The following is a 20,059-nucleotide window of genomic DNA, read 5'->3' on the forward strand; positions in this document are numbered from 1 at the left end:
TTACTGTAGGCAAAACTAACCCCCCCACATTTGTCAAAAGGTGGCGCAAGAGTTTTTGAGCAAGAGTTTTTAAGCATGTTAAGACCCCCAAAAATCCCCGAATGACGGGAAAAAAAAAATAATAACAATTCTTAGGGGATCAAGAGGGCCCTGCGCCATTAGTGGCTTGGGCCCTAATGGTTAGGCATATCTTGCCCTCGGATTCACCAGTACAGTGGTGGATAATGAAGAGAGACAACTGTTTGTTGCGTGCCTCAAAATATTGGCTTCTGACAGTATGAAGCCAAACAAGTTAAGATGCCATGTATGCAGAAGATAACTTGAGGTTGTGGTCAGTTCTACAAAAGTGGAACATGTCAGCATTCGTGGTTTTGTCATTTCTCGCAACGTGTTGATTTGGGTGCACACTAATTTTTTTTTTTTTTTTTTTTTGCAATTTATGCAGGCTGTTAGTCCAATTGTAGTTAAATAGTCCAAATGATTTTTGGAATAGCATGCACAAAAAGACCAGCAATGTGTGTTCAGAGAAAAATAAGTTACATTTTAAGCAAACATTTAACAAGTTCATTATCTTTTGCAGATGCAGTGAAACTTCTTGTCAAGTTCTCCTGTGTTTCACAACATGCCTAGTTGCCAGCTGACTTTTCCTTACCACCTTATCCTTATTCCACTCTCTTTTCTTTTAAAAACAACTTAATGTTAGATTCTGTTTAACAGGCAAAAAAATAAACAACAAAAAAACTAACATTACAGTGCTTTATTTCTTGAAGAGTTTCCATCTGTAACTCTTTACAACATACATTAATTGAATGATGACAAAAGTCCTTTTCAAGGAAAGTCTGTTCACTTGGCGGTCATATTTGTAATGCCTCCGGAAAGCAATTTCGTGCATGTATTTGAACTCATTAATAAACTTCAAATCAGCAACAAAATCTGACATGAACTGTCCAATGTTGTTTCATATGCTAAAATAGTGTTAAAAAACTATATTTTCAGGCTGGACCAGCCAATGCACATGTACAGTCCTAAGCATTAGTCTCAGGTTTCTGTGGAAACCGGCACTTCTAACGGCAGCTGCAGTGACACAATGACTTTATAAGTGATTGGCTCTTTTATTTAGAAGGCGGGAAGTATTTTGCCATATAGAGTAGTGCAGGTATGACATCACTTTGAAGGCCAAAACACGGGAACGAGTTAGCTTTTTAGTACTTCCGGTTCCATTGTGCTAAAGTCCATGTTTGTTTTTTTTTTGTTTTTTTTGAATGGGACTAAATAGCTGAAATAAGGTCTGTGGTGAACAAGCTCAAGACACTTTCATGTTTTATTCTACAAATATAAATACATCAGTATTACCCCACTTGTGATTTTTTAAAGCTGCTACGTGTCTCGAAAAAGATGGTTGCTATCAAGAGACTAAATGGTACTTCAGAGGTAGTCGGGGAGATTAAACGTCATCACGCCAAACAGGTAAGCTTTGCTTATATCCTATACCTTTAGCTTTTTATTTCTGGCAACTGCCTTTAAGCTATCTGTGAAAATGATCTGGATGGACAAAACATCTAAGTATCAAAGTTTTGTTGATCACATTTTTTTTTTTTTCTTTTTTTTGAAAAGCCTACAGAAAAATCCTATTGGGTTTTTGTCGAGGGAACCAGTGTAATGACAAATGCCGACTGGCCAACAAAGTCTACTGCGTATTGCGCTTTCTCCCATTTATAAGTTATAGGGGTGGAACCGTCTTTGTATATCTATAGCCTAGTCTTTGATGATGTTCTGCAGAATAAAGACGATGAATTGATTCAGCACTTCTCTGGAAGAAGACAAATAAAAAGTTCTTCTGACAGCAGGTGCAGCTCTTCTCTGGCCACACATTTTAATTCTGAACAAATCAATAAAGCTGAGGATCCTTTTGGAGGAGGTGGCGGGGTGCAGAAATAGACTGGGCTGTGACATTTATTCATCAGCAAAACTATATTGAGTCATAAAGTGACTTAAAGAGTGGTGGATCAGCTGTCTTAGTCATTTGACACAGCTCAATATTGTGCCAATAACTAATTAGAGAAAATGAAGTCACCATGCTGCCAATCACTCTCAAGGGAGCCAATTATGAGATCCAGAGGAGTTAATGTGCCACAGCCAATCAGAGCGCACACTGGCTTCAGTGATTTTCTCTTTTGCTGTGCGTGTGCTGAGAATCCCATCCAGAGGTTTGTGGAGGAACAACATGAAATAGAAAATTACTGTTTCAGACCCGATGGAAAATATTAAATTAAAAGAACAGTTAATTTATTTACCCACATGTCGTTTCATACCTGTATGACTTTATTTCTTCTGTTAAATATAAAAAAGAATCCCACTGACTTTCATTGTATAAACACAAACAGATTAAACAATCTTCAAAATATCTTAAACCAACTAAAATTGCCAACACTGATATTCTCAATAAAAAAGCTGAATGCATATAAGCAGAAACCACCTTTGGATGAAACCAGTGAATTAAAATAGTTTCCGAAGCCATGAAAGACACGTTGTTTTAATTAATTTGAATTAGTGCACTGAGATATTAACAACAGAGTGAATTAAATAATAATAAAAAAATGAATAAAAGCCCATCTATCCAGTGCCCTCTGCAAAATGACTTCGAACCTTGATGCCCACACAGGTCCACTGAAGTGCTATGACATCATATGCACATCTCAATTCAGAATACAACCTCAAAAAAGGCTCGTCTTATCTAACATTTTAGAAAGACCCATCTGCGAGCAAACGCACACACACAAGCTCCATTCAGATAAATGCTGGCAGACTGAAGCAAATAGCCATTGTTATGTAGCACACATGCTCCAAGTTCATCCGCCAGCCCAGTTTGGCCTCTCTGGATGGCAGATACACTGGCACACATACTTGGTCCAGCACTGCACCAATCCATGCCAACTCACTACTGTTCAGAATCAAAAGTGCAGCTTTGGGCCACATTCATCTGTTGCAATGCAAACACTTCAAAAGCAATACTTACTCAAATGTGAAACTGGAATTTCAAATACCATGCATTATTACCAGGGTCTGAAATTAATGTTTCCATTGTGGGGAAATATTTGATACCTGTAATTGATTTCCAGAGGCAATTTTACACTTGTAAGGGAATTATTTATAATTACCTTAATGTCTCTTTGTTGTCTTTTATGTCAAATACTTAATTTAACCAAATCACTTCAATACATCAGAATACTATAGACTGTTACCAATTCAATTTTAGAAGCATCAAAAAAAGCCATCTTTATACTGTAAATGTGGAATAGAAGCAGCATTAAACATGGCATTTATGTTTATACCTTTGTATACCTTTGAGCAGCATTAATGTAAATAGCCTGCACGGAGTACACAAATGAGAACATTAAACGGTAACGGTATTGTTTGAGGAAATGGTGTGTCAGATTATGAATACACAGACAAAACAAGCTAAAAACCATTTATCAATTAGTTTATTGCTTTTTCATGCATTATAAAATCAAGACTTAACCTTGGTTATTTTAGTAGCATTAAATTATTTTTATTATTATTATTTTATTTTTAATTTTTTTAACTGGGGATAAATTATATGCAAAAAGTGGGCAAAAAATGTTCTCCATCACTGAAGCTGTCCATGACTTAAGTCTAGCAAAAGTTATACACTACAATCACTCAATCTCTCTATACTGCACAATGATTCTCTTACTTACATTGGATCTGCACTTTGTTGTTTCTAAGAGAATTTATAAGAATGCAGAATTCAGACGGCAAGCGTGCACACTGAGCAAAAAAACAGGCGTTTTCAGTGGTGACTAAAGGCACCAATATACTTCAAGCGAACAGGTGTGATGCCAATAACAAAAAAAAAAAAAGTTAATTTTGAGAGTTTGAAACCGCTTGCCAAAAGCGAACTTTCGGGAAAAGTTTGCTCTGGCTGGTAAACACCTTCAAACTACCATTGGTCTGTGGCGATTACGTAATAGGTGTGGCTCTGAGGCACCGCCTTCTTTGAAATCTTCTCTGGTTCATTTCTTCTCTTCAGTCCGTCGAGGTCAGACGCAAGTAAAAATGTGTACACACTTGAAAGCAGCTTTATAGTAGAAAATTAAGTTGTAATTCTAATCGAAAGTGACAGTGTCACTGTTTTTCACCTTTAAAGCTATAAAGGCTTGTGCTCACCGGGACAATTATCACACGCACTTATCGCGGAAGTTTAATGCCTCGTGACTAAAAGTACGCCAATGTGAGTGTGCACACCGATGCACAAAACGGCAGCAGTAACAGCATAATAAAAAAAATAAATACATAAAAAAAAAAAAAACGCCTCGGGTTGTTTTTTTTTGGTTTGAAGTGCTACGTTAAAAACTGGCCGACCAATGAGATTTGAGTTCCAATGAGAGACTTTTGTTCACGTGCCTGGAGCTGCTGAAGTTACAGTAAAACATGACATGGTGGCGCTCAAGCAGACATTGATACCTACGTAGAAGATGACGAAGAGGAAGTAAGTAGACGAAAAAGACCCCTACAAACTATGGGTGCTCTGCCAGTTCTTGGCCACACCAATTGATCTGTATTATATGCCATTTTATTTCTGTATTTTTTATTGGTTTTTTTTTGTTTGTTTTGTTTACATTCAAGAAATATAGTTGAGAATGTCTGTTTCATAAATGTTTATTTGCACTACCGTTCACTTGCACTGCTGAAATTGTGACTTATTTGCACTACCGTTTCTGACTACCAACTCCTCATGTCATGTATATGCCATTTTATATCTGAATTTTTATTGTTTTATTTACATTCAAGAAATATTTAGAATGTCTAATTCATAAATATGTTCACTTGCACTAAGCACAAGTGGCATATACTGTCAGGGAGTTTGCACATTCACTCGGCGCATCGGCAGTAAAAAAAAAAAAAAAAAAAATTTGGTATGAACAAAGACGTGTCGAAAAACGTCTCGAAAAATTCTGGCGAAAAGAGTGTGTGGTAATCGTACTGGTGTGCACAAGGCTTAAAGCTGCTTGCTTTGCAATCTACTGTATAATGTGGTATATAAATAAACGTGACTTGACTGGAGTTCCGAATTGCAGAGTGTCTACTGTGATAATTCTGCCTGAAAGGCCAAAGAAACATTTATGTTGACTGGGAAGGCAGTACAGTAACAAACAGGCCAAAAAACAGGTGCTCCAGCTCAGGGTATACTGAAAGTGGGTCAGAGCATATAAAAGTAGACAAAAAATGAATAAAAAAAATAAATAAAAAAACTAGCCTGTCTAACCTGGATAACAGCTTCCAGAGAAACGTATAAATGTCGTTAAGCAAACCAAGACCACGGAGTCACTGGAATGAGTCATTACTTACTCTGCTTTATCAATCTTTTGTCTGCCACGATGACGTTTTCTGCATCAACGACGATGACTTTCCCGTCACGGGGCCCGACTGCAAAGTTGTCGAAGCTGACGTCTAGGAGGTAAAGGGCAAAGTCAAAGTCGTTGTTGGTCAGCTGCTCGGCGATGTCCATCAGCTGCTTTGCCAGATCTACTCTTTTCTCCCAGGGTGCATTGTAGAAGCTCCAGAGCTCCTCGCCCACGTAATTCACCGCCACCATCCGGCCACAGGCCCCCAGGTATTTGGCGAATGGCCAGCCCTCATCGGAGGGAAAACTCTGCAGAGATGAAACATGAGGAGAGAGTCAAGGTGAGACAGAAGTTCTCCGTTCAAACACACGATAAAGAAAAAACAGCATGTCCACTCACATTTGAAGCAAAAGACACATTAAGACACGGATAAACTGCACAATCGTTAGCTTGGAGCAAAGTAGCTGTACCAAACTTTTCTTAAGTGCTGTTGATATTCGATAGCCCCATTTCAAGTCAAGTCATTAAAAATGGATAAGTGACCATTAAACTTTAATCCCAAAGATTCAAATAATTTAGAGGACAAAACACAGCATTCGGTAACCAGTCGGAGCCTCCAACATCTGGCCTCTATGGTCTAGGCTAGAGAGGGCATGCTTCCTGCTATTCACGATATATGGTTTGTGATGCACATTTGGCAATGCGAATCTGTCACATATATAACATTTTACTGGCTTACACTCCTGATAACTGCAGGAGGCATTTCGGCATGTTCCAATCTGTTACACTCATCCTGTCCTTGAGACTTTTAAGGGTCACAAGTGAATAAACGAAGACAAAACCCACAAGAACATCCATATTTTTCCTCTTGCCTTGACCTAATGCTTATAATGATACCAACTAAGAAAATCACTTGTTGAATATATCCCTTGACATTGTAATCAAAATTATTAATGTAGACTGTAGATTCATGGAATTTATTTTAAAATGCTATTTTGTATGAGGAATCTGACTTTTTTGTGTGTGTGGATACCAGGGAGCACATTTACTGTACATCTGGTGCTGTGCCATAAGCCATTGTTCCTTAAAGCTGTCAATATGACTGAGGAGAAGATGACTTTTTAGTGTCACTGATTAGTTCACCTCTCAAGTCTTCGGGTCTGAGGCATTTGTTATTTTGTTACGTGATGAGATATATGGAACACAGAAATTAGTAAATAATTACCAATCTTCCTTACAATCAACCGTAACTAACTTTTTTTGTTTTGCTTTTAAGTAAGCATTGCAATAAAATAGTATTTTTGTTCCCCCTTAACCTTAACCTCTTACTGTTCCTGTTACCTTATAGTTCCAAGGGGAATGCTTAATTCACCGTAGCATAATTATCAAAAATGGTAATATAATAAAGTCCTTTCACGTCACCATTTCGCGTGCTCGTCAGCCTACATTTCACATAATAGGCCTGTAGGTGGCACCTGGGCTTCATTTAATAAACTTTGATAGTTTGATCAAATGGTAAACCGTATACCAATATACATAGGCAAAATACCAGTGACTTGAATACTAACCTTTAATGCGACTTTTGGTACTGCATGGCTTTGTGTAGTGCTTTGTAGTAAATAAACATCCATTGTTTCAACAACAACAGATTCAGATCGCTTCATAAATGTAAAGGTATCTGTCCATGTAATTTTCAACTGATTTATGAATGACTTCACTTCACATTGTCCAATGAAATTTGAACTTGTGCCGGATGATAATTAATCAGTGTATTAGCCTACAGGACAAACAGGCATCAATGAATTAGCCGCCCCATGTAATATTTTAAAATAAGTAATATGTGGATTTTTAATTGAATCGATACACTACCTTTGATTATTGAGAGAGAAAAAAAAAAAAAAAAGTTTAAAAATTGTTTTTTTAAATTTTTCCTGCCGTCGAGCCATAGGTGCTCAACTGAAATAAATTTATTTAGCTCGAGAGCATAGGTTCCCGAGGAGATCTACATTTACACTAGTGTATTTTCATTTTAAAATGCATATCTTGCATCTGCCATCCACACTACTCAGGAGTTTTCGACCCTCGAAAACGGAGACTTTTGAAAATGCTGCAGACCCCAGGATACTTTAGGATACTATAGTTTTGTACACGCTGTAATGTTAATTATAATCAAATGCATTTAGTTTTATTGACCACAATATTATCATTGATATTTGTTTGAGAGGGGCACTTTTGATTAATTTTGAAAAAAAAAAAAAAGAAAATAAAAGGTAAGGGGAAAAGAATTGATTTGAAACCCTCAACCACAATAAACTTATTTCAGTATGCACGTGCTGTCTGAGAGATGGTTTTTGAGTGCTGTCTGAGAGATGCACACAAATGAAGCTGCTGCTCATAGAGTGCATGAGTACTGAACAGAGTTCTTTTTGCTGCCTTACAGACCTTAATCAGGGCATGCAGAGCAATGACAAGTATGAAAGTGAGACTGTGAAGGATAGACTTACTGTGTTTTCAATGGCATTCGCTGAAAAAAGCTCCTAGATCACTTATAATTTTCCACAGCTCATGTTGTTTGGAGTTTTGTTATGTTGTCAGTTAAGTAGTGCAATGATATTCAAACCAAACTGAAAAACCACGATACACCACCCACGGTACAAAGCGCAATGTGGTGTACCAAACGCGCCCCGGCCCCTGCTGCCCGGCCCAGCCCTGGCCCAGATCTACACAACGAATATAATGTTGTAGCCTAACCACCATTAACCACCAATAACTGCAAAAAGCTCTGCGTTTTGTTACTTTCGATAAGAAACAGTGTAGTCTTTCAAATTCTGTCCTTTTTATCAAGAAATTCAAAAAAAAAAAAAAATGCAGTTTTGACACTCTTTAATGTGGCATGACAGATCACTGTACAGGTGCCTCATTTCAAGCGGCAGCACACAGTGTGAGTGAACGTGATCATCTCTTTCTCTTTAATAGCAGTTACAGAATAAACATGCATGAACATCTGAAGGTATGTTGAAAAATACAGTACAACTTACTGAAATGTATAATATTTCATGCAATCGCGTGGAAAGATGTCAGTAAAACAGCTTGTAAACACTGTCACATAGCATTTACTTAGCTTGTTAGTTTACCAGAGAAATGAACTCACTAAATATATGCACTATATTTTATCTTATATATTCATTATATTTTATGTAACTTGTTAATGATGTCTTGATTATTTAATGAATGTTTAAATAAACTGTGAAATGACACTGTGTAAATGATTATAGCCTATTTCAACAACGAATTGGAGTAAACACATCATTTTATAAATAGATTTAGAAGTTAATGCAAAAACTGCCTTATGTGAAGTTTACAAGTTTGCATACAATTTGTTATGTGTGTGTTGATTATTACATCTAAAAATAAACAGCAAGTGAATTTAGGATAATAGTTTGGGCTCTGTTGTTATTATAGTATATTATAGTAAGGTGCAAGTAATGGCTCCCTATATTTAAGGGATTAGCAGATATATTTTCCTTAAAGAAACTTTTAATTATAATTGAGGTCATTTAAAGAGAGACACAATTTGTTCAGTAAACTACTGTTTAATAATAAAAAAAGCAATTTCGATTAGTTTTCTTCCCCTGCTGTACCGAATAGCGAATTTAGCTTTAATAACAAATTTATATTTCATTTATATCGTGAAGACTACGCAATACTTTATTTTTTACATTTGATTACATTTCTGTACCATTTTAACTATATGTTAAATAAACCTGTACCTCTACATTGTACCAGAAAAACTTAATTAAAACATATTTTTGTTATATTGTATTTGTACTATTGTTTGTAATTTGCTTCTTTTTTTCTTATTTTTAATAACAGAAATGAGATGAAAATAACACAAAATAACCATATCGTGATATCACCGCGTGAAATAAGATTTCTCATATCGTGAAATAAGAATTTGGTAATATCGCCCAACTGAAATGATATCTGGTTTTATGTTAGTGTCACACACATCCACAGTGTGTGTTGTTTAAATTCAGTAATTTCTAGTATTTCTCTGCTTACATTTTGCAATGATTTTGTTAAACATCACTGTCATTACAATGTCTCCTGTTCTGCTACACTCTGCTATCAAATTTCCAAGGATCTGCATCATTACCAAATGAAGGAAAACCAAATCCTTATGTATTAAATTGAACTCAAACCAGGTTTTGACATAAAAACAAAACCGTTCCAAGAATTTTAGTGAAATAAAACAGCCCTTCGCACCACAAACCTGTTGAGCTGCAGTTTAACATGGTCCAGAAACAAGCCTTTTTTCCCCCTCTGTTGTTCTTGCTATAATTGAGACTCTGACTAACACTTAACACTGTTTCCTTACCCACAGAGCTGTGACTTTTGTCAAGGACTCTGTAAAATGACAACATACATAACTTTCAGAAGGTATATTATACTACTTCTAAGAGATGGTACAACGCTTTACCAAGAAAGGTCAAAGAAATCCTCGATTCTCAAACACACTAAAACAGCATGTGAATCTACAAACAACTGTAAAACTTTTAAGAAAAATTAACGATATGAAATGCTGCAAACACATTCAAGGGCAAATTAAATCAGAGGTGCCCGATATATATGCTTTCAAGAGTAATAAAATTGGACAAATTACATCACAGAATGTTTTCAGATCAGTTAATCATGTGACAAACACAACCAATGCACACAAGAGCGTGCAGAGAGAAACGTTTCAGGGGAGTTAGTCATTTGTTTTTCCGACCCAGTGGAAATTCTAACCCATCAATAATAGGAATGTGCGTCTGCACTCGACCCTTTCACAAACTCCAACAATGGCCAAATGGCTGCGTGACACACTGAATAGGTTTTTGTAGGCAGGTGAAAGGTTTGTTTTAATAAAAGCACCATCAACACTACATAATGACAGACGTGCCAGGTGCTAGTTAGGGTTGGGCGATGTCTAAAAAAAATTGGCATCAGATGATGTCTATGGGAGCTTCACCTTCACATTTGAGCGTTAAGCTCAACTTCCATTGGAAATAATTAAAAAAACGTTCGCTCTGCTCCGTGACAGAGGACACACAACGTTAATGTGGCGCGCATCTGGAGAAAGAGAGAATGTGCACAGAGCTTAAAAAGGGCTTGAATGAAGCACATTTAGCTTTAGAAAAAACAACTAGAGAATATAGCGCTGAAATATCATTACCACTAACAACAAGTGTTTGTGGTGTGATTCGCACCTCTGTTTTGACGCATTTCTCACTTCAACTAGAAAAAGTAAAAACGTGCTACCATTTGTCTCATGGTCCGGATAGAATCTGTCAATGGACGATTGCATTATCTATCGGCCCAAGCCTAGTGCTAGTCATCTATAACTAAGAGACACCCTTATAATGTAACCTGCTGATGGGTTAGGGCTGTGTACTATAAAATAAATAAATGCAAAACCTTTTTTTTTTTTTTTTTTTTTTTAAGTTTTCAATTTTATTTTATTTTTAGTTTTCAATTTTAGTTTTTTTTTTTCAATGCCCTATTATGGTTTTTTTAAGGTTCCTAATTTTGTTTTGGAGGTCTCCTACAACAGGTTTACATGCATCCAAGGTCAAAAACACTTTCATTTTCTCATAATATACATTGCATATCACCACATTGTTCAGTATTTCTCAAATGACTCGATGGATGAATCAGTTTCTTTAAATCCCTCCTTTTCGATAGCCTGCTCTGCTCTGATTGGCCAGATGGCCCAGTCTGTTGTGATTGGTCTACCACGTATTTCAGATAGATAATAACGTGAGTTAGCCGGTTAGCTGGAGACATACACAATATAGCTAAAACGCAAAACTATGTATTTTGAACACCCAGTATAAAATACATCAATAATTAATCACACTTACAGTTTGTGATTCTGAGGAGCAAGTTGGTCCAAATAAAGCAGGTAATGTCCTAACTTTAATCACTGATTTTTCACAGCCTCAAAATTTGGAAGTGAACATGAACCAAATTTCCTTTCACAGTGTCTTGTTGACATGTTATCCACACGAATGAGCTACAGCGTTTGAGAGAGGTTCAAGTTTTCACATGAGGTCCACGCGGAACGTAGGCAGGCATTATGCAAATGTATTAACTTGTGATGTGTGAACTTTGCGAAATAGGATTCAAACTAAAAACAACTTGTTTAAAGGATTAGTTCACTTTCAAATTAAAATTTCCTGATAATTTACTCACCCCCATGTCATCCAAGATGTTCATGTCTTTCTTTCTTCAGTCGAAAAGAAATTAAAATTTTTGATGAAAACATTCCAGGATTATTATAGTGGATTTCAGTGGAGCCCAAACGGTTGAAGGTCAAAATTACAGTTTCATTGCAGCATCAAAACGTTCTACATGATCCCAGACGAGGAATAAAGGTCTTGAGAAACTAATCACTCATTTTATAATTATATACTTATATACATATAATATAATATAATATAATATAATATAATATAATATATAAGTTTGAAGAATAAATGTTCATCTTAAACTAGTTCCCTTATTCTCTATTTGAATTCCAGCAGTGTAGATACTGCTAAGTGTATTACTGCCCTCCACAGGTTAAAGTTTGAACTAATTTTTATATATACTTGCACTAGCATATTGTATATGACAATTTAGTTCAAAAATTGACCTGTGGAGGGCAGTGTCTTCACTGCTGGAATTCAAATAGAGAAGAAGAAGAAGAGAGTTAGTTCAAGATGAGCATCTATTGTTAAAACATAAAATTAAAAAAAAATGTTTAGAAAATGAGCAATGGTTTCTCTAGATAAGACCCTTATTTCTCACCTGGGATTGTTGTAAACTAATTTTGACCGTCAACCGTTTGGGCTCCATTGTAGTCCACTATATGGAGAAAAATCCTGTAATGTTTTCATCAAAAACCTTTCTAATGTTTTCATCAAAAATGTATTTTCGACTGAAGAAAAAAAGACATGAACATCTTGGATGACATGGGGGTGAGTAAATTATCAGGAAATTTTAATTTGAAAGTCAATTAATTCTTTAAGCGGTTCAGAGTCGACTCTTTCTTTTGAGAGACAATTTTTTTATGATGCACTCTGTTTACATTCACATACAGCTACATTAGCTACAAAGGTCATTTTCAAAAATCCTTAATATGGCACTTTAAAGATGGGTCTTATCAGTCAGCATTATCATTTTTATATGTATTTAGGGCATTTATTTGGCATATTTTAAATAATGGCCAATACGTTTTTCTGTTTGGCCAATGTGTTGGAAGCACAACATTTTTTAATGGCGTGGAGAATGCCGGCTCTCAGAACGGCAGCACCTGAGCACACAGCGCTCCCATTCTCCGTCTTCATTAGTTATGATCTCTGTAGATAGAATTGTTAAACAGAGAAAGTAAAGTGTATATACGAAAAAGTATAGCTTTGTCTTTTATTTTATTAGTAACAGAAAGGCAAACACTATAATACTTTATTTACCGTCAGCATTCAGCAAATACGCATTTATCATTTAAACAAATCTTTGAATATCTAAAACATTTAGTTTCACAAACTTTGTGAAAATGATTATTTTTTAATTCAATAATTCAGAAATTTAATTCAAATTATTTCCAATTGATTAAATATTAATTCAAATAAACAAAGTGTGTGTATATTCCTATCTATCTATCTATCTATCTATCTATCTATCTATCTATCTATCTATCTATCTATCTATCTATCTATCTATCTATCTATCTATCTATCTATCTATCTATCTATCTATCTATCTATCTATCTATCTATCTATCTATCTATCCATCTATCCATCCATCCATCTATCCATCCATCCATCCATCCAAATATCGGCCTCCCTGCTCTCTAAGATATCGGTCAACCACTACTGTGAATAGAGAGCAGAAGACTAAAAATGAAGTCTACATGTTCTGCATGTCTCTGTAAATGAGCGACGTCATTTAGTCTATTACATATTTGCACTTGAAAGTTTTCATGACAACCCTTAAAATAAGAGTTTGGTTTAACTAGAAATTGTGACAAATAAAGCAATAATGATGATAATACATTTAAAACTACATCACTTTATCAATTTTTCTTCCATGCTTTATGTCATGCAGCACGTCATTCGCCAAAGGTAAAACAAATAGTTTTTTTTTGTTGTTGTTTGTTTGTTTTTTTTAATTTTACATTTTAAATGATTAATTAAATTGTTAATGTTTTCTGCCTTTATTTGATCACCACCATTTTTGATAATACATTTTTGTTAAATTATAAATCCAGATCCAAATAAAATACACTTTATTATTATTATTATTATTATCAATATTTTATTAAACCATTAAAATGGAATCTAGAAAAAATTAAATGGAAAACAGAATTTGAGAAAAATAAAACTGAATTTGGTAGAAAAATAAAATGGATTTCATAAGGCTTTAAAAAAAATTGGGGCCCTATTATTTTTTTTAATTTTGCTAAATTTTTAATAATTACATAAACTTTTCATTATTTCAATTAATTAGATATGCCTTTGCATTATGGGGGGTGGGGAGGAATAAACAGATTTCATACGCCCCATTTCAATTAATGGTCAGCATGAATTGTAAATCATATATTTAAAGGTCGACCATCTGTTTGTGTCAAGGCACCACTTTAGCATCAAAACCAAGTTCTGGAATCATGCCAGTGTTGTAATAAATGTTGATATCAAGCCAACCCTAGTTAGTGTAGTGGCAGCTTAATGAGATCTGGGCAAGAAACCCAAAGGCCGTTTCCAACCTTGATAGGGCCAATAGGGGTTTTGCGCAATCTAACTTCCGTTTTCTGTGAAACAGATTAGATCGCTTCAGGTTTGGGTCTTTTGTATGTGCTACATGAAGAATTATCTGTTTTATCCAAGATAACTTAAACGGAGCAAGCAAAGATGAGAATAACTGAAGTCCTCCGCATATGCAGATTCATATTTAAAAGATTTTTAAATTTTTCTTCTTCACACTAACGTTTAGATATTTAAAAGGATAAAACTCCTATAACAATGTGAACTATAGTACTTTTGCTGATTACCTTAAATGTCAATAGATATTTCGTCAGTTCATACTGCTGTTAACACTTTCTCTGACAAGCGGATGCAATGAGACCAGTTTTCCGGTTTGGTCATGTGACGTTCGACATATACCCAATTCCAGAAATTGAGTTAGTAGGATTACAAATCACCAAGAGACTTTTCGCATGAATCTTTTGGTCACACTTCATATTAGGTGTCATACTGCATTGCAAAACACTTTTGCTGTTATTGAGGTGGGATACGGGTAAGGTTAGGGACAGGTTTGGTGAAATGGGTAGTTTTAAGGGTGGGTTAAGCGGTAAGGGACCTTCCAACCGTGTAATTATAGATGTAATTACATAAATTAATTACAGCTATAATTACATGCAGGTAGTGTTGCTCTTTCTCTCTCTCTCTCTCTCGTTACGAGACAGGTGTTCCAATCAGCTTTGTTCCAATCCGGTCTTGGGTGACTGGATGTTGACGGAAAGGAGTGGGAATATAAGACATGGTGGAATAGTGGAGAAGAGAGAGAGACTTCCTTCCGCCAGGGAAAACACTTCCTCCTGTTGCCCAGACTCATTTGTTGTGAGATTTCTGATTTAATGTATATGAGTAAGTGAACTCAGTATTTTGGTGAGCTCTTTGATAGATAGAGAGAGAATTGAAGTTATTCAATATCTTTTCATTCTGTTTATGACTTACGTTATCTATGTTTGTAACCTCTTACGTTCTTTTTGCTTTTAAGGGAATGTAGGGGGAGGGTGCAATTTGTTTGTACTTCTCTCTTTTTCTCCTAGTTTTGGCTAGGTAGGGAGAGAGGGAAGTTGTCTAGCGCCGCGCTAGACGCTTGATTTGCGCCGCAGGACAACTAGATGCGCGTTTACATTGACTTAACATGTAAATCAGACGCCTCAGACGCCCCAGACGCGTTGGGTGTGAACGCAGCATTAGGCATGTGATGGGATCAAATTTTCATGTTGCGATTAATTGATGAAGCTTTTATCATGGTATACGGTATTATGACAATATTAAAATAAGTTGCAAAACCATTTTTGTCATAGTTTAACAGGTTTAAGAACTCTTTTTGTAATAAAACAAAAACAACTTGACTGAAATTTTCAAACCGATTAAAATGCAAAAGAATTAGGCTATAAAGAACAACAGATAACACTTTACTCTATTTAATGCATTAACTAAGATTGAGCAATAGCTACATTTGTTACAGAAAGTGTTATTTTTTGTTAATGTTAGTTTAGAAACACAACTGATCATTGTTAGTTTTATCTCAGGTCCATTAAATAAGTTATTTTGATTTTAGTTCATTAGTTCATTTTTAGTGTTATTAAATAGTAACTAAGAAATTAACATTAATTAATAATAATTAATACTTTATAGGTATTTTTATTGTCAGTTTAGTGATAATGAATTAACATGTTAACTAATGAAGCTGTATGTTTTCAAAGTTTTACTGAACAATAACAAATAATCAGAACATTTCTAATCATTGGGGCATGTTGTAGTCCAGATTAAAATGTAAAAATGTTTAGGTTTGAAAATAAATATCCTTTTAAGTATTTGGTGCTGTGATGAACAACACTGAGATTACAAAAAAATGAATGGCTGTTTGAAGAATTTTAAAAACTTCACTAGCGCAGTTACTTTGTTTGCACGGTTTCCGTGGTAACCGCTGCACGCTGCTGTTCCATCAGCGCCCTCTGCTGTCAGAGAGTGAACACGCACTTTCATTCAGCGTGTCTCCTTCACTGGTTCCACCATGTGCTTCTCGTGCACGTTGGGATTGTTTACATCTGAACGCGTGTCCTTTTGACGCAGAATACAGCGGTGTTGTGCATTTTATACAATTGATGGGCAAAGTAAAGTATTCTTAATTGCCTTATAAAAAAATTAATAATTGGTAATAAATTATTATTTACGGTATTCTGAAGTGCTGGCGATTACAATATTGTGCATATTCATTATCGCGATTTATCGCATTAGCGAATATCGGCACAAGTCTAGTAGTTATGTAACAGTAGTTTATATATAAGTACAATGTAAAAACATGAAGATACAAAATAAGTGCATTGTATCACATGACTCGTTTAAATGTCATAGTAGTTAATGACACTTTAAAAACAAACATTTGCTTGACAACTAATCAAGAATGGCAACTTCCACTTGGGTGGAGAAGTTCCCAAGTTTACAGTTTGCTCACACTCTCTACAATTATAGAGCCTGTCAAACTAGTGCTGATGTGTAAGGAGGGAATGTCAACTCTGCACAGATGACGAAGTGTAAAAGAATATAGCAGTGCTATTTTGAAAATATGGGCAAGTTGGAGCTGTAGCACAGTGTATTGATGCTCATGCGGGTAATGCTGGTTTAAAGCCAGCCTGCAACATTTTTCGATCCCATTCCCAACCTCTATAATAAGCACTTATAAAATAAAAATAAATGGGGCAAGGCAATGCAAACAAGTAAATGTTTAAAAAAAAAAAACTTTCAAACATTTAGTCAACAAAACCTAAACAATACTAAGGATGCTCTGATCGATCAGCCGGAGATGATAATCAAATTATACGACCGGTAGTCGCTAATTTTGGCTGATCTCACAAACAGATTGCAATTTTGATAACGTAAAAACTTAAAAAGTCGCCACAGAGGGGCATATAAACAGTATACAGATGAGGCTTTTGCACCACGTTCTGCTTTGTAGCTTCGCAAAACATTAGTAAACCACACATCTTTATTTAGAGCAGCTTGTCTCAAATCAAAAAAGCCCACACACACACACACACACAACATAACTTCATGTGTAGACCATGAGAAAATCCTCATGGAGTGACATTACATACTGCTGGGCTAAAGTTCGAACACATCACGATCACGACACAATGTTTTCCAACATTATTTGAAAGTTCTAACAATAGAAATGAATCTCGGGTATGGTGAGTAGGGACGATGTGTCAAGACCAATCAGACACTGTTTTACAGCTAGAGCACCCTTAGATTGGATCGATCATTCAGATTCACAGGTCTTGATTTACCATGCGCCATAGAAATGCACAACTGAAACAGTCAAGTCACCCTTATTTATATAGCGCTTTTTACAATGCAGATTGTGTCAAAGCAGCTTTACATTGATAATTGGTATATATTTTTTCCTTTTAAAGAATAGTGTCAATGCAGGCAGATCAAAAGCATGGTTGAATAAATGTCAAGGATACTGTTGAATATCAAATGTCAAGTCAAATTAAATTAAATTAGGGCACGATTAATCGTATTTTATCACGATAACGATATCTGCTTCTCTCGATTGATTTTAAATAATCGTCACGATATTGGCCTGCTCTCTGAAAATGAACATAATTTGGAAATATTGGAAGTAATATTAGGAATTTTGCTGTTTTATCTTTTGAAGTTCCTAAAGGTTTTACCAGTTTTCATAATGGTGATCAGCTAGAAATGATTTTTCTTTGCTTTACGAATTTGCCGGGCAATTTGAATCTAGTTTGTCTTATTGCAAACGAATTGTGTTGCTTTAAAATCTAATGTGAATACATATTACAAAGCGCTCACCAAAACCATGTTTTGTATTGATTTACCATCTAACGAAGTTATCATAGTTGGTTAAATTTAAGTCACCTACAGGCCTTTTGGGTGAAGTGTAGGTTGGTAAAGAACTTGCAAAATAGCCATAGTTTCATTACTCTTTTGATAGTGCTGGAAGATCATCACTCATCATCATATTACTTATTCCATGTAATTATAAATGTTTTTATGCTTTGTGGTCTGTGCACATGTAAGTAGTTATGTTCAGTAAAACACTCAGATCATGATGTTTGGAGAGGTTTTTGGACTTTTGATAAAAAGGCTACCATGGTTCTAAATGACATAACTTTTGATTGCTTTGAGATAAACAAAATTTGACTCAGATGCAGCTGACATGGTTGTGAACAAGGCCAAACTTGGTTCTATGACATATATACACTTTCTAACATCCTTATGTCAAGCGTGAATAATAACAAAAATCGGTCCCACTTTATATTAAGTGGCCTTAACTACTATGTACGTCTTATATTTTGATAACACCTGCATGTAATTATATCTGTAATTAATGTGTAATTAAATTTATAATTACACTGTTGACCGTTCCCTTACACCTTACCCCTACCCATACCACCAAAGCTTTCCCTATAACCTTACCCATATCCCACCTCAAACACAAAGTGTTTTGCAATTCAATATGAACCAAATAAGTACATTGTACATTTTTTTTTTTTGATGTAAGTACATAGTAGTTAAGGCCACTTAATATAAAGTGGGACCCAAAAATCAAATTAATTGCATCGTTTCTGGATTTCATCAATCATGATCAAAATCTATTTTCTTCAAAATTTGAAAGGTCTTCTATCAAATGAGACCACGTACTTGACACCTTGTTTTTTTTGGTAGAGTTACTTTACTTTTAAAGGCCAATTCACACTGCACCAACAGACACAGACCAATGACGATTTAAAATATTAAACAGTAATTAAGACTGCATTACACTTTAAAACCTAAGGGAAACTAGATTAAAATTTTCTAGAATCTCATTCCAGGAATCACTTCAAAAACACCTTTTAAAGTACTGCAGACACTATCTGTACAAATTTATCAACATTATCAGGACAAATTTCTTCTACAGGAAGAGAGTTTACATGCACTAAATAATAGGAATGTCCTTGATAACAACCTTGCTGTGCTCAGTCTTGTTTGTGAAAGCCTTACACACAAACAGCAGTTGACTCCTGTCAGCTCTGGGACTGTTTAGAAAGGTGCTCCGGGCATGACAACCTCATAATAACCTCATTGTCAGGTGAAGGGAGAGGAGGCGCACACCACACACACTGGGCTGTGTGCAAGATTAATGCCGTGATGGACGTGACCCTCGGGGCTCTGCCTGTGCTATTCTCAGCCTTGCCGAGCAGATGGGCCACGTTCTCAATGGTGGAAGGAGGCACGAGTAATGCAAGTACAAAGTCAAGCACAGCAGCTTTTTTCCAGAGGACACACATTTCACAACAATCTGACACAATACCAGGCTAAGGGGAACAAATTGTGTTTATGACCTTTACTGCTATAAATAGCAATACAAATGTCAGTGGGCAAAGCCTTAAAAAAAAAAAAAAAAAAAAAAAACATCAACAGGATGGGGCATCTGTATTCTTGTTACATGCTGATTTTGTAATCCTCTCACTGTCTTGCTCGTCTCCGGCTCCATAGGCTCTTTTGCCCCTTGAGCGCAGCACTCCCATCAACTCCAAACACAACAAATTAGTCTGTTCTTTTTTTTTTTTTTTTTTTTTTTTAACCTAAAAATACAAAGACCACAAAAATCTGAACTTGAGTGACTCCACATTCATCCTGCCAGGCAAACAGAAAACAGTCATATGACAGAATCTAAATTTGACTTTCCAACATACAGAAATACACATATACAGTACACAAGTCCATATAGCGTGCCTGTATATTGTGGTCAAAAACCGAAAAAGACTGCTTTCACAAGCAGAACACGAAGGTAGGAAGTCAACAAAGCATGTCTGAATGCATTGCAAGTGTATAAAAAAAGTTTCTGAAGGCTCTACTTTGTTGCTTAC

General features: G+C 35.6%; 1 protein-coding gene across 6 annotated transcripts in view; it reads right to left on the reverse strand.

Moving 5' to 3' along the window:
* dipk2aa (divergent protein kinase domain 2Aa) overlaps positions 1–20,059 on the reverse strand; it is a 36,927-nt gene that overhangs the window by 5,012 nt on the left and 11,856 nt on the right. For all 6 annotated transcript variants that reach the window (XM_067363076.1, XM_067363074.1, XM_067363078.1 and 3 more), the window contains one exon: positions 5,371–5,674. In XM_067363076.1, the coding sequence (XP_067219177.1) occupies positions 5,371–5,674 (304 nt within the window). The remainder of the gene's footprint in view (positions 1–5,370; positions 5,675–20,059) is intronic.

The sequence above is a fragment of the Chanodichthys erythropterus genome, chromosome 16, assembly GCF_024489055.1.
Source record: "Chanodichthys erythropterus isolate Z2021 chromosome 16, ASM2448905v1, whole genome shotgun sequence".
Lineage (NCBI taxonomy): Eukaryota > Metazoa > Chordata > Actinopteri > Cypriniformes > Xenocyprididae > Chanodichthys > Chanodichthys erythropterus.